The 11,345-nt window shown below is 43.2% G+C and overlaps 1 protein-coding gene across 1 annotated transcript; it reads left to right on the top strand.

Moving 5' to 3' along the window:
• The first annotated feature begins 5,333 nt into the window (after window positions 1–5,333).
• Window positions 5,334–8,495, top strand: LOC109739301 (uncharacterized). Its single transcript, XM_073511541.1, has 13 exons — window positions 5,334–5,406; window positions 5,511–5,675; window positions 5,916–5,971; window positions 6,070–6,225; window positions 6,317–6,529; window positions 6,614–6,826; window positions 6,924–7,254; window positions 7,338–7,513; window positions 7,632–7,832; window positions 7,914–8,042; window positions 8,167–8,180; window positions 8,314–8,389; window positions 8,475–8,495. The coding sequence occupies exons 1-13, from the start codon at window positions 5,334–5,336 to the stop codon at window positions 8,493–8,495; spliced, it is 1,824 nt and encodes a 607-aa protein (XP_073367642.1).
• The last annotated feature ends 2,850 nt before the right edge of the window (window positions 8,496–11,345 follow it).

Genomic DNA, 11,345 nt, shown 5'->3' with positions numbered 1-11,345 from the left:
GCCACCCTATGAGCGCCGCCCCGATCCCCTCCTCCTCCTCCCTGTAATATGGATGTGTAGTTAGATTTGTGTAATTAGATTATGTGTAGTATTAATTTGGATGTAATTAGATTTGTATGTGTAGTATTAATTTGGATGTGTAGTTAGATTTAGTTGTTGTAATTAGATTTGTATGTGTAGTATTAATTTGGATGTGTAGTTAGATTTGTAATTTAGTTGTATTAATTTGGATGTGTAGTTAATTAGATAATTTAGTTGTTGTAATTTAGATGTATTAATTTAGATGTGTAGTTTAGATTTTTTTGGTGATATTATTATTGAATATGCAAATGTTTGTATGTTCATATGCAAAGAATATATATCAATTTTTTCATAGAATTTTTATGATTTTTTCTGTTGTAATTTTGTTCATAGAATTTTTATGATTTTTTTTGTTCATAGAAATTGTGTATGACCAAAGTCATTTATGTATGTTCATATTTAGAAGAAAAAGAAGGAGAGAAAAAAGGAAAATAAGAAGGAGAAGAAGAAGAGAAGAAGAGAAGAAGAGGAGAGGAAGTAGAGGAGAAATAAATAAGAAGATGAAAAAGAAGAAAAAAAAGAGTAGAAGAAGAAGAAATATAGGAGAAGAAGAAGAAATAGAATATTATTCTATTTCTTCTTCTTCTCCTCTTTTTTTCTTTTTTTTCTTCGATCTCCTCCTCTATTCCTTTCTTCTTCTCCTCTTTTTTTGCGTCTTCTTCCTCTTCTTATTTTTTATCGAGTATGTCGTTGTCGATATATGTACCCCCCCCTCCCCGATAACTTTTAGTAAGTACTACCCACAAAGTGTTTAATAGAATTAGTTAGAAAAATAATAGAACTAGTTAAACTAGCTAGTTTATTTTTAGTAAGTACTACTTTATTCTATTTATAGTAAGGAAATTAATAGAACTAGTTTGTTTTTTTAGTTAAAGCAATTATTCCCGCATCGACGTCGACGATGCCTATCCCGCATCCTCGTCGTCGACTCGGCGGAGGAGGCCGGCTTGATCAGAGGGGCCATGTCCGGGACTGGGCTCCGCCGGGCTGGTTTTGGGAGGTGCTACCTTCCGGTGGGCGTAGGTTGGTGAGGAACCAGCCCGTCGTTGACCCGATCCTTGTTTGGTGGCGCTCGCGTGGGCCAGTGACGGTGCCGAGGCTTCCGGACACCGCGGAGGAGGTACGTCACCGTGTCAGCGAGGAGGACCAGCACTTCCGTCGCTACATGGTTGCGTTGGAGGGCAGGTTCGACAGTACCTGGCAGGTTCTTCAGGGATCTCACTGGAGCTATGATCCTGTGATGGTTCCGTCCCTTTGGGTGTCCACCGCCCGCGCCGATGTCCGTCGGGCGCTACTATTCTAGCTGTACTAGCGATGCTATATGTATGATAGTATTCGAGGTGTATTAGTGATAATATTCGGCGATGTACGGACGCATGGAGATGATGTAGTTTTGCTTATAATTGAATGCATCCTAATTTGGATACTACTTTATTTTGTGATTTGATTTTGCTTATTGAATGCTCAAAGTGGAAAACTACTCCGATCCAACTTTGAATGCTAAAATTGGAGAGCACTATGATTAGTTGATAGCTTATAGGGTTTTTGTTTTCGTAGAAATCTAGGAGCCCCCCCGGCCCCTCCATCATCCCCGCCGTCGTCCCCGTCACACCGCCCCCTCCGACATCGAGGTGAGACCAGCCAAATCCTCTTTTAGAAAGATAATTAAACGATATTTCGGGTTGACTGTAAGTCTGTCGAGTCTCCACCATATATGAGAGGACGAAGAATCCCGACTGTTGTCGTGGGGGTAGCTTCTCCTTCGTTCCCGTGTGCTAGACAATTTGGTGTAATGCACTCGAGAACGAAAGGAGGAGCTACCATCACCGACGGTCGCAAATGTCAGAGAGGAATCAGTGAGGGAGAGTTCCACCATATATATATGAGAGGACGAAGAATCCCGACTGTTGTCGTGGGGGTCGCTTCTCCTTTGTTCCCGTGTGCTAGCTAGACATTTTGGTGTAATGCACACAGGGACAAAGGGAGGAGCGACCATCACCAACGGTCGAATGTATACACCACGTGAGCTGAGAGTTTTCAAGGAAAGACTCGACAAACCGATAGTCAACCCGTGATGAATAATAATGATCTAACTTAGGTTTTTTAGTACATATATTTAATTGTAGATGTTTAATATTTTGAATTATATATGAACATAGGAAATGTCGTACTCGGACGACGAAAGTCTCCCGGGGGAGTGCGACTGGTGCCACGACGACCGAGGTCAGTGCGACAGGCCTCACCTGGACGAAGATCGGCGCTTCAGTATTAAGCTGGAGGAGACGTTCGATGTTGAAACGGTACGCAACGACGACAAGTGTTATTTTTTCGTAATTAAGCACGACGACTTCAACTATTTCAACGTGTACTTTTCATCTTTTACAATTCGGCTAGCTTATCCCATGCCATGCAAGACCCTACGTCTTGGAGAGGATGGGTTTTGAAGACCATGAAAGTATGGAAACAAAGAAAATTCACCTAAGGACCCATCATGATATAGATTTTGAAGTAAAGCTGTATAATTCTGAGAGCGTAACCCATTTTGGTTACAAAAATTGGGAAGCATTTTGCAAGATGTATGGTTTTGATGAGGGTATGCTTGTCACCATGGATCTTGGTGATCCTGACATCGAGCAAGATAATATGGACATTTGGGTCCTTGTTGATACGCCTCCAATTCTACCGCTATGTGAGTTTCTCAAACATAGTTATTAGCTAATTTATATTGTTCATTTCAAAATAGTTGACAGCTTATTTTCATTGACAACTTATTTTGATTGTTCAAACAATGTGCGGAACATGGTAGACAGAACCTACTACACCGATGGCTCTGAGTTAACTTATAAGGAGAAAACTCATCTGGTCGGATTTTGTACTGATATTGAGAATTACAATATCTACAATCAAACTCCTCATCATTATGGTCCTCCATACGTGCCACTAGTGCACGTGGTGAACTACGGTAACTACTATGGAGATACCCTGGTAAGATTTCTTACTATTACGATATCCGTGCATATTTTGCATAGTTCTAAAACTAGTGTATTATCATTGCTAACTATGAAGTTATTACTATGTTTTTCAACAGATAATCCCAGAGGATTGTGTGCCTCATTTGATGTATCAGAATGGTAGGCTTGATGTTTTGAATATACAACCAGGTCATCCTACGAATCTCAACTGTCCATACCGGATTTCTAAAAGAAGTGGAGACATGCAAATCAAAGAATGGAAAAAATGTATGGACAGTCGCAAGGAGCTTCTTGGAAGCAAAAGGAAGCGAGGCGCAAGAATTGGAGACAGGATGATCTCCATTCTCCATAATGAAGAGTCAGGGTCTATATTGTTTTATGCTATTTTACCTTAAAGAGGGTATTTCGGTCCTACCTAATACTGATGATCATGTGCTAAGAACAATTAAGTAGGGTTGGTTCGATGACTGTGAGGATGATGATCGTATGACTTGTTAGTAATAACGAGTAGAAGTTGTATGATGATGATTAGTAGGACTTGTTATTATATATGATGATGCATGATGCGTGCATGAATAGTTATTATATATCAGCGGGTGAAATGAACATGGATTGGATTGAAGTGAAGGCAACATGCATGTGGTGCGTGTCGAAAGTAGTACAATCCAAACTTGATCAAGTCCGGATTAGTATTACTTTCGACATGCACCACATGTTGCCTTCACTTCAATCTAAGCCATGTTTAGGCATAGCAGTACGTAGCGTTGGTAAACCAAGCACAGAGATATAAGAGAGGACACTTCTCTCTAATTGCTACCTAATAACAACCTAAATTAACCCCCCAAAACCCCCAAACCCCCCCCCCCCCTTAAAAAAACAAAAACCTCAGCTCCTGCCCCGGTGCTGACGCGTGGATGCCTATTGGTCCCGGTTGGTGGCACCAACCGGGACCAAAGGCCCTCCTGCCTGGGCTCCCCGCACCGGCCACGTGGACGGCCTTTAGTCCCGGTTCGTGTAAGAACCGGGACTAAAGGGCTAGGGCATTAGTAACGACCCTTTAGTCCCGGTTCCTGAACCGGGACTAAAGGCCCTTATGAACCGGGGTAAAAGCCCCTTTTCCTACTAGTGAATGCAGGTAGGTGGTCCGGCCCAGACCGCAAATAACTGTCGGATCCATATTGTGGGGGCCCACAATGCTGCGCTTTCCATGCACGTCGATCACACGCACGTCGATCACGGGAGTAGTTGCCGTTCTGTTACACAATTCTGGGATCGTGCTAATCCATATCTTCCTAATCCCTACGATTGAGGAGCACGTTCAGCCTCGCTTCAACCGAGGAAAATATAGATCGCGAGATTGGCCACAGGGAAGTTACGACGACGTAGGAGTCGACCTCGTATATAATCTCCTCCTCCTCGCACATGTCGTCGACTAGATCGCCTCCTGCCGGCGAGTCGTCGACAGCTCCGTCCGCCGCATCCCACACGCCACAAAAACCCCGAGAAGATCAAGGTCGTCCGCACGTGCAGGCCGACCTCGACGAACTACGTCGACAACGCATCGCCGACATCTTTCATCTTCGTCGACCGATCAAGTAAATTGTCCTCCTTACCTCGCGCCTTCATAGCAAGCTACTTCCTCCGTCTCGTTGCTTTGATGGACTTAGGTTTACCACATATTTTCAACTAGTATCAACTCGACTAGATGCGTTCGGACCAGTGGCGTAGATGAAAACAATCTTTGGTTCTTTCATAGCATGGTAGAATAAGATATTGTTTCTCGAGAAGCATGATGCAATAGATTTTTTGTCACATGATCCAATTATATTTTTTTCACACGATCTAATTATATTGTTGTGCACATAGAAAATTAAAGAGTTATAAGCATTAGATGTTGATGAACCTCAAATAGGTACCATTGCTATAGACTCTAGTTATTTACAGTTGATCAATTTGTCACCCTGTTAATAAGACAACCACATGAATTACTAACAGTTTACCATATTAAATTTATTGATTATATAATTTATCTGATACTCAAAGAACTTGATCAGATGCAAGTAAATTCAATTACCAATTGTATTTTTTTTTATTGCCTCATGTCAGCACACACTTGGCTGCATGTTGCAGTATACATGGTGCGAGTTTTATATTTGCATTAGTGTTATTTTTGCATTAGTGTAAGCTACTGCCAGAAAGTTTTATATTTTTGCATGTCTATTGTTATTTGTGCTTTAGTGTTCGCTAATGTCACGAAGTTATATATTTTCTTTCAACAGGATGGACGGGCTGAATGGAGAAATAGTATGCGCCGTTGAGAAATGGTGCAAGCTTGTTGCAGCTCTATCGAGCGGTCAACGCGCTAGAGTAGCTGATACAACATTGCGCAGCATGCTGCAGATACCGTCTATTAAGATGCGTACCCTACTGATTAGGTATATGATTGAGAATTTTCAGGCCAGCACGACAGATTCATTATACAAGAGCAGGTTGGGGAGGTGACTCTCGGTGCGGTCGACGTCGAGTGCATCTTTAACCTCGAGAACCAAGGACTGTCCGCTTCGGACATTCTGACTGAAGAAGGCGAGGACATCAAGGAGCGGGTGCCGCCACAATTTCTCAGTAAGACATCAGAAAACATAGTGATAGATAATCTCATTGAGGACATAATTAAAAGTAAAGCCACCGACGATGATTTCCTTCGGAAAGTAGTCCTTGTCTTGTTAGGAACAATTATTGCTCCCATGTCGAGCAAGATTGTGCCAAAGTAGTACTACGCTTTGGTCGATGATGTGAAACGTAGTTCAAAGATTAACTGGAATGCCTTCACCCTGCGTGTTCTCCTTGATTGCCTTCGCATAGTGAAGAAAGGCAAACACCTCCGCCAATGGCCGAAAGGCAATTTGGCTCTCTTGCAGGTACACATATGAGACCTGTTGCATAATGTCAATTATCATATCATTGCAATTTTATGTGATGTATTGTACTAACTCTAAATCCTTATATTTTTTTGTAGTACTTGTACTGGGAGAAGGTGCAACCGGTCGAAGGAGAATGCGCCTATAATCCCAACTTGTCCATACAACCTCTTATGAGGAACTGGACCGAAGGTGCAGCCACTAGGAGAGATCGTTTCGACTATGACAATGGGCGCGGCCGTGGTAACGTCAGGGTAAGTCATTGTGTTCCGTCTTTCTTAAACGTTTTGTAACTTAATAATATTTATTTTTTATTCATCACATGTACTTCAATATCGCATGCAGATCGAAAATAATATCACCCAGGAGTATAGGGCTCAGGAGCCCAACATCCCAAATAATGCGCCTACCATGAAGCCAAAAACCAAGCCTGCAAATGGAAACGCAAAGAAGTCGACGACAGCCCCAATGTCGGAATATTTGATGGAGCTTCTAATGAAGCGGTTCATGGACTTCATACACACCCAGATGAGGGAAATCCCTAATCAAGTTGCTGAGGTGTCACACCCAAACTTTATAGTTTACAGTATGTTTGCTGTTTTAAACCATGCTAGCATTACTAAATTTATATTTCTATTGCAGAGGTTGTTGGAGAAGTTGAACAAATCAGGTGTCATGTACAAGCCGGCTGCTGCCGTGCCATCCGCGGACAATGATGTGGATGAAGAACTGGATTCGTTCGAGAATGGTCCATATGAAAAGAAGGAATTCGTGTACAAGGATGACATAGACTCACGCGGAGAGCCTGTCATTGACATGACGCAGCCTGATGAAGTGGTTCCCAACCATAAAACCGTACCTGAGATACTATGTATATATATTTCTGTCTATAATTTTCTCCTTTAATTTATTTACGTGCTGAAATGTTCACATGATTTTGTTTGGCAAACAGAAAACCCCACCGAAGATGAATGGACACAAGGAAGCTTCACCTATTAGGCGTAATGATGAATGTGGCGCTACACCCGAAAACCCTTGGGTCGTTGGTACTTCTACTCAAGCACCTTCATCGGACATAGACATTTGTCCATCTTCTGTCAGCAAGTTCATGGCTAAGGCGAATGGAAAAAAGGGTGCAACAATCGATAAGGATGAGGAAGTTATGTCCATTAAGCGCAAGAGGACTGTTCCTAAGAAATTTGAAACCCCCTACGCACTTGACAAGCCCAGCAGGCGTCCCAACTGTGGTCAGAAACCCTCCGGTACTTCTACTGCTACTAGAGGTATCGTAACTAACTTTCTTATTTTGTTATATGCTACGAATGCATATGATCACCATTGTTGACGTTCGTATTATTTCATGCAGCTCTGTTTTCTGAAAATCATGAGCCGGAGGTTGTGGCAGATGAGTTGACGCCGGAAATAATTGATGCGGTTGTTTCATTTGTCGAGTTAGCTGCTAGCTCCGAGAAGAATAAGGGGAAGAAAGTTTACTACAGTGAAGGGCGTGGCATATCTCTGACTTCTGAAAGGATTCGACCGGTACTAACTCACAGATGGTTGTCGGACGATGTAAGTACTACTTGCATGTCCTGTTATTAAAATTCTCAATAATCTATGTCTCAACTTTCAACATGTAATGCCCTGATATTCTATGAAGGTAATTGATGCTTATATGGGACATTTGGAGCTGCGCGTTGGTCATGATCGTTACCTCTGTCCAGCGTGGAGGTCCAAATTCCTTGTAGATCGTGCTATCGCACGAGACGATCCATTGCCGTCGAGCTGCAACATGGATAGTGCTCTGTCCAAAGCTGGAGCAGTTAATAGAGTCACGAAAGAGTATACTTTGCGTGATAAGGTACGTTATGTTTGTAATTCTTCACTGCAGGACATTTCATCAAGTATTTCGTTTGATCCACAATGGATTTTTGCACTGTAGACGTATATCGCGTTGAATATCGATAATGCCCACTGGATGACCGTGGTCATGCACTTGATCAAGCAAGAATTCCAAGTTCTCGATTCGCTCTATCCTCTGGACCTGACAGAAAAGACTGTGAAAGCACTGGTAATATAACCAACATTTGTACCATTGGTCTTACATGTTGTTTATGATTATTCTTTAACACTATCCTCTTTATAGTGAATGGCTATAGCACACGATATGCTCCTAGCAAATCTTATTACACCAGGGAAATATCCGGACGTAAGTAAGTGGCCTATCAAGGAGTATGACATGCCCCAGCAACAGGATGGGTGAGTTAATAGGACATCATGCACATTCAAACAACAACACACATGTTCGTATTGCCCACCGCTAATGTTTGCATGTGTACCAGGAACTCTTGTGGCCTTTTTGTCACAGAATGTCTAGAACATTGGGACGGGGACCGAATGACCCGCGATTTTTCACAGGTATGCTGTTATTTACGTTTGTAGACTAGCTACTATGGTCGTGTAGCAACTTCGGTTCATGTAACCTTTATGTCATTTTTTGCAGGCCACCGTTGACGCAAGTTGAAGACGTTTCGTCGCGGAGTTGATTATGTCACCTTCGAACACGATGGAGTGTGTGAAGAACAAAATTCGCGAAATCGCAAGGAAAAGGCGCGCCTGAAGAATTCATGCGGCATGCAAGATTGAAGTTTTAGTGGTTTTGATTTAGTCCGGTCAAAGGTTTCGACGGCATGATTATCTTAGGGGTTCTATCATTTTTATGTAATAAATAGGGCATCTCGAATATTGTGACACATACATGTGTATGTGTCTGTCAGACAATTCGCTCGTATCAGACAATTCAGTCATACAATTCGCTCGGAGAAGACAATTTGGTGGTACCAATAAAGTTTTGGCTTCACTTATCAATTGTTCTTGCTTAATATTTTTCTCGTTCTCCAATTTTTTATAATTGTATTTTTCACGGCTTCACTTATCAAGTGTTCTTGCTTAATATTTTTCTCGTTCTCCAATTTTTTATAATAGTCTATTTTTCTCTTCAACTGCTCTCGTAAGTTTCATATTAAAATTTTCACAATCTTTACTTTTTTTAAAACTCTACCAAGCTTAGCCTTCCGCCTTAGCTATCTGCATGTCATCATCTTGCATAATCTCCTGGTAATTCCCCCTCATCACATGATTATGAAAAGTAGTCATGGTAGATAAGTAAATATATCGAGCCAAAATGTAATATTACACTGATCAAAATTAGTCATGTCAGCTCGTTGGCTCTATCGCGTGTTATCAGGCATCATGTTTTTCTATTTTGTTTTACAAACCCGTCTTTTTTTATTATGTATATAATTAACTTTTTCTGTATTCACCATGATGCCAGGCACGGCCCATCTAACCACGTGAGGGGCCCCACAGGCGGGCTATCGTGCCGGCAACGCTACACCAGCCCATTTTGCCAGGTTCACATCGATCTTTCCTCTTTTCTCGTTTCCCTTTCCAAATCCCTAGCCCTCTCTCTCCATTTGCGCCTCCAAATCTCGACGGCGAAAGCATGACAGCGAGCTGGGCGTCGGGCGGTGGCGGCTGCGGCGAGAAGAGCGGTGGCGACCGCAAGTTAGGTCGAACCCTGGGTCCTGCAAGCAGGTGGGGCGGATTCAGTGGCACAGGAGGCAGCGGCGGCGGATCGAGTGGAACAGGGGACGGGGGTTTCGTGGGCGGCGGCGGGCCGGGAGAACCCACGGCTAGGGTTTCTTCAGTGCTACACTTTGGTGGCAAAAAGGTAAGTTCTTTACCGTTTTTCTTTACATCCCAGCATTATCGCCCACAATTCATCACCTGTGGCCATGACAAGCTCCATCTATGTGGTCATCAGGAAACTCCTGGTGGCCGTGTCTGCATAGATGCAGACAATTTTGGCAGCGCACTCGGGGGATGTGTGTTTGAGGTTAGTCTACTGAGCATGATCTTCAAACTAGTACTGCTATTGCGGTCAAGCTGCAAAAAAGTTCAGTGTTTAGCGCTTGCAGTGACAAGTTCAGTTATAAAATGACTTGAATTGCTCATGATTTATTTAGGATGATATCACTTCTGAGTATGTTGAATGGATTGATGGGGAGTGGAATAACAAAGCAAAGTCAGTCATTAAGTATCTTGCCATGAAGAACAAGAAACTAGAGACTAAGATTACAGAATATGAAGCTGAAATTAAAAGGAATGAGAAAGAAAAGAGGGCAATGGTTAAGATGCACAAGGAAATATTGCTCTATAGGGATAGGATTTTAGGATTTGGAGGTCTTCTGTGTCTTGGCCTGCTTGCCATTATGATTGCTGTCATAGTTAGCAAGTAGATTGTTCATAAAGTTATTGACATCATTGTAATTGACATGATGAAATGTTGCTGAATTATTTGCTATTCAGTTTATGGGCAAAGTGTAACAGAGATTGCAGTATAAATAACATGGGGCCATCATGATTGGTAGACAATGCACTTTTGGCATGTTCTATATTTGGTATGTGATGCACATGGGCACATCACCTAGCAACACTACTGATTTATGCAGCAGCCCAGTTCATTGACATAGGAGCAACATCTAGCAGCACCCACACCTTTGATGCAACACTGAAGCAAAGCAACAGTACATATTCAATTTTCAGAAATTTAACTGAACTTGACACTTAGGGTGAGCAGTAGATATTCAGTTCTTCAGCCACAAAGAATGCGATCAAACCGTACCGATTGCATAACTTATATGCTTACATATAAAAGCATACCTAACCAACATCAAACCCAAAATAATGTTAACTTATATGCTGAAACATATAACATCATACCTAACTTAAGATAACCAGCAGCTTCCTCCTTCTTCAGCAACTGTGCCCATCTTCACTTCTTCAGAAATTTGAGGCGGCGTGAGCGGCGCACCACACACGGAGAAGCCTTCTTCTTGACCGCCGTTCTGTTCGACAGCTGCGCCACCTGATCCTGAGCCACCTCCTCTTCTTCCACCTTCACTATGTTAGGGAGGAGGGGAAGGAGCTCGACGTCGATGGGCATTGTCTTGCCACCCTCGACGGCGACCAGCGCTACCATCTGCACAGCGTCCTCCTCGCCCTCCTCATGGTCATCAGGGATGACCAATACCTCCTCCACGTCGTCCTCCACGACGTCAGAGCCCAACGGCAGCACTGGCTTCGGCACGTGGCGGACCTGGTAGTCCGGGCTGACGGGCGCAGGGAGAGTGAGCTCGACGTCGACGCGCTCCGCCCTCGACGCGACGCGTGCTGAATCTGGCCGCAGCGTCATGGTGGTGGAGCCGTACATCCACCACCTTGCGCGCTGAACAGGGGAGTCGCTCAGCGTGGCCTCTCGCATTTCCCACACGAGGAGGAGAGCCGGCGGGACGCCGCGGCCATAGGGGAA

Source organism: Aegilops tauschii, chromosome 3, assembly GCF_002575655.3.
Source record: "Aegilops tauschii subsp. strangulata cultivar AL8/78 chromosome 3, Aet v6.0, whole genome shotgun sequence".
In the NCBI taxonomy this organism is placed as follows: domain Eukaryota; kingdom Viridiplantae; phylum Streptophyta; class Magnoliopsida; order Poales; family Poaceae; genus Aegilops; species Aegilops tauschii.
The sequence above is the reverse complement of the archived record's forward strand: the minus strand, read 5'-3'. Positions and strand labels throughout refer to the sequence as shown.

Bases quoted from the DNA above. Each gene is read 5' to 3' on its own strand.
- LOC109739301 (XM_073511541.1), top strand. From the start codon at position 5,334: ATGGACGGGCTGAATGGAGAAATAGTATGCGCCGTTGAGAAATGGTGC. The intron at 5,972-6,069 runs GTACACATATGA...ATTTTTTTGTAG, and splicing joins GCAATTTGGCTCTCTTGCAG to TACTTGTACTGGGAGAAGGT. The intron at 6,530-6,613 runs GTGTCACACCCA...TTTCTATTGCAG, and splicing joins TCCCTAATCAAGTTGCTGAG to AGGTTGTTGGAGAAGTTGAA.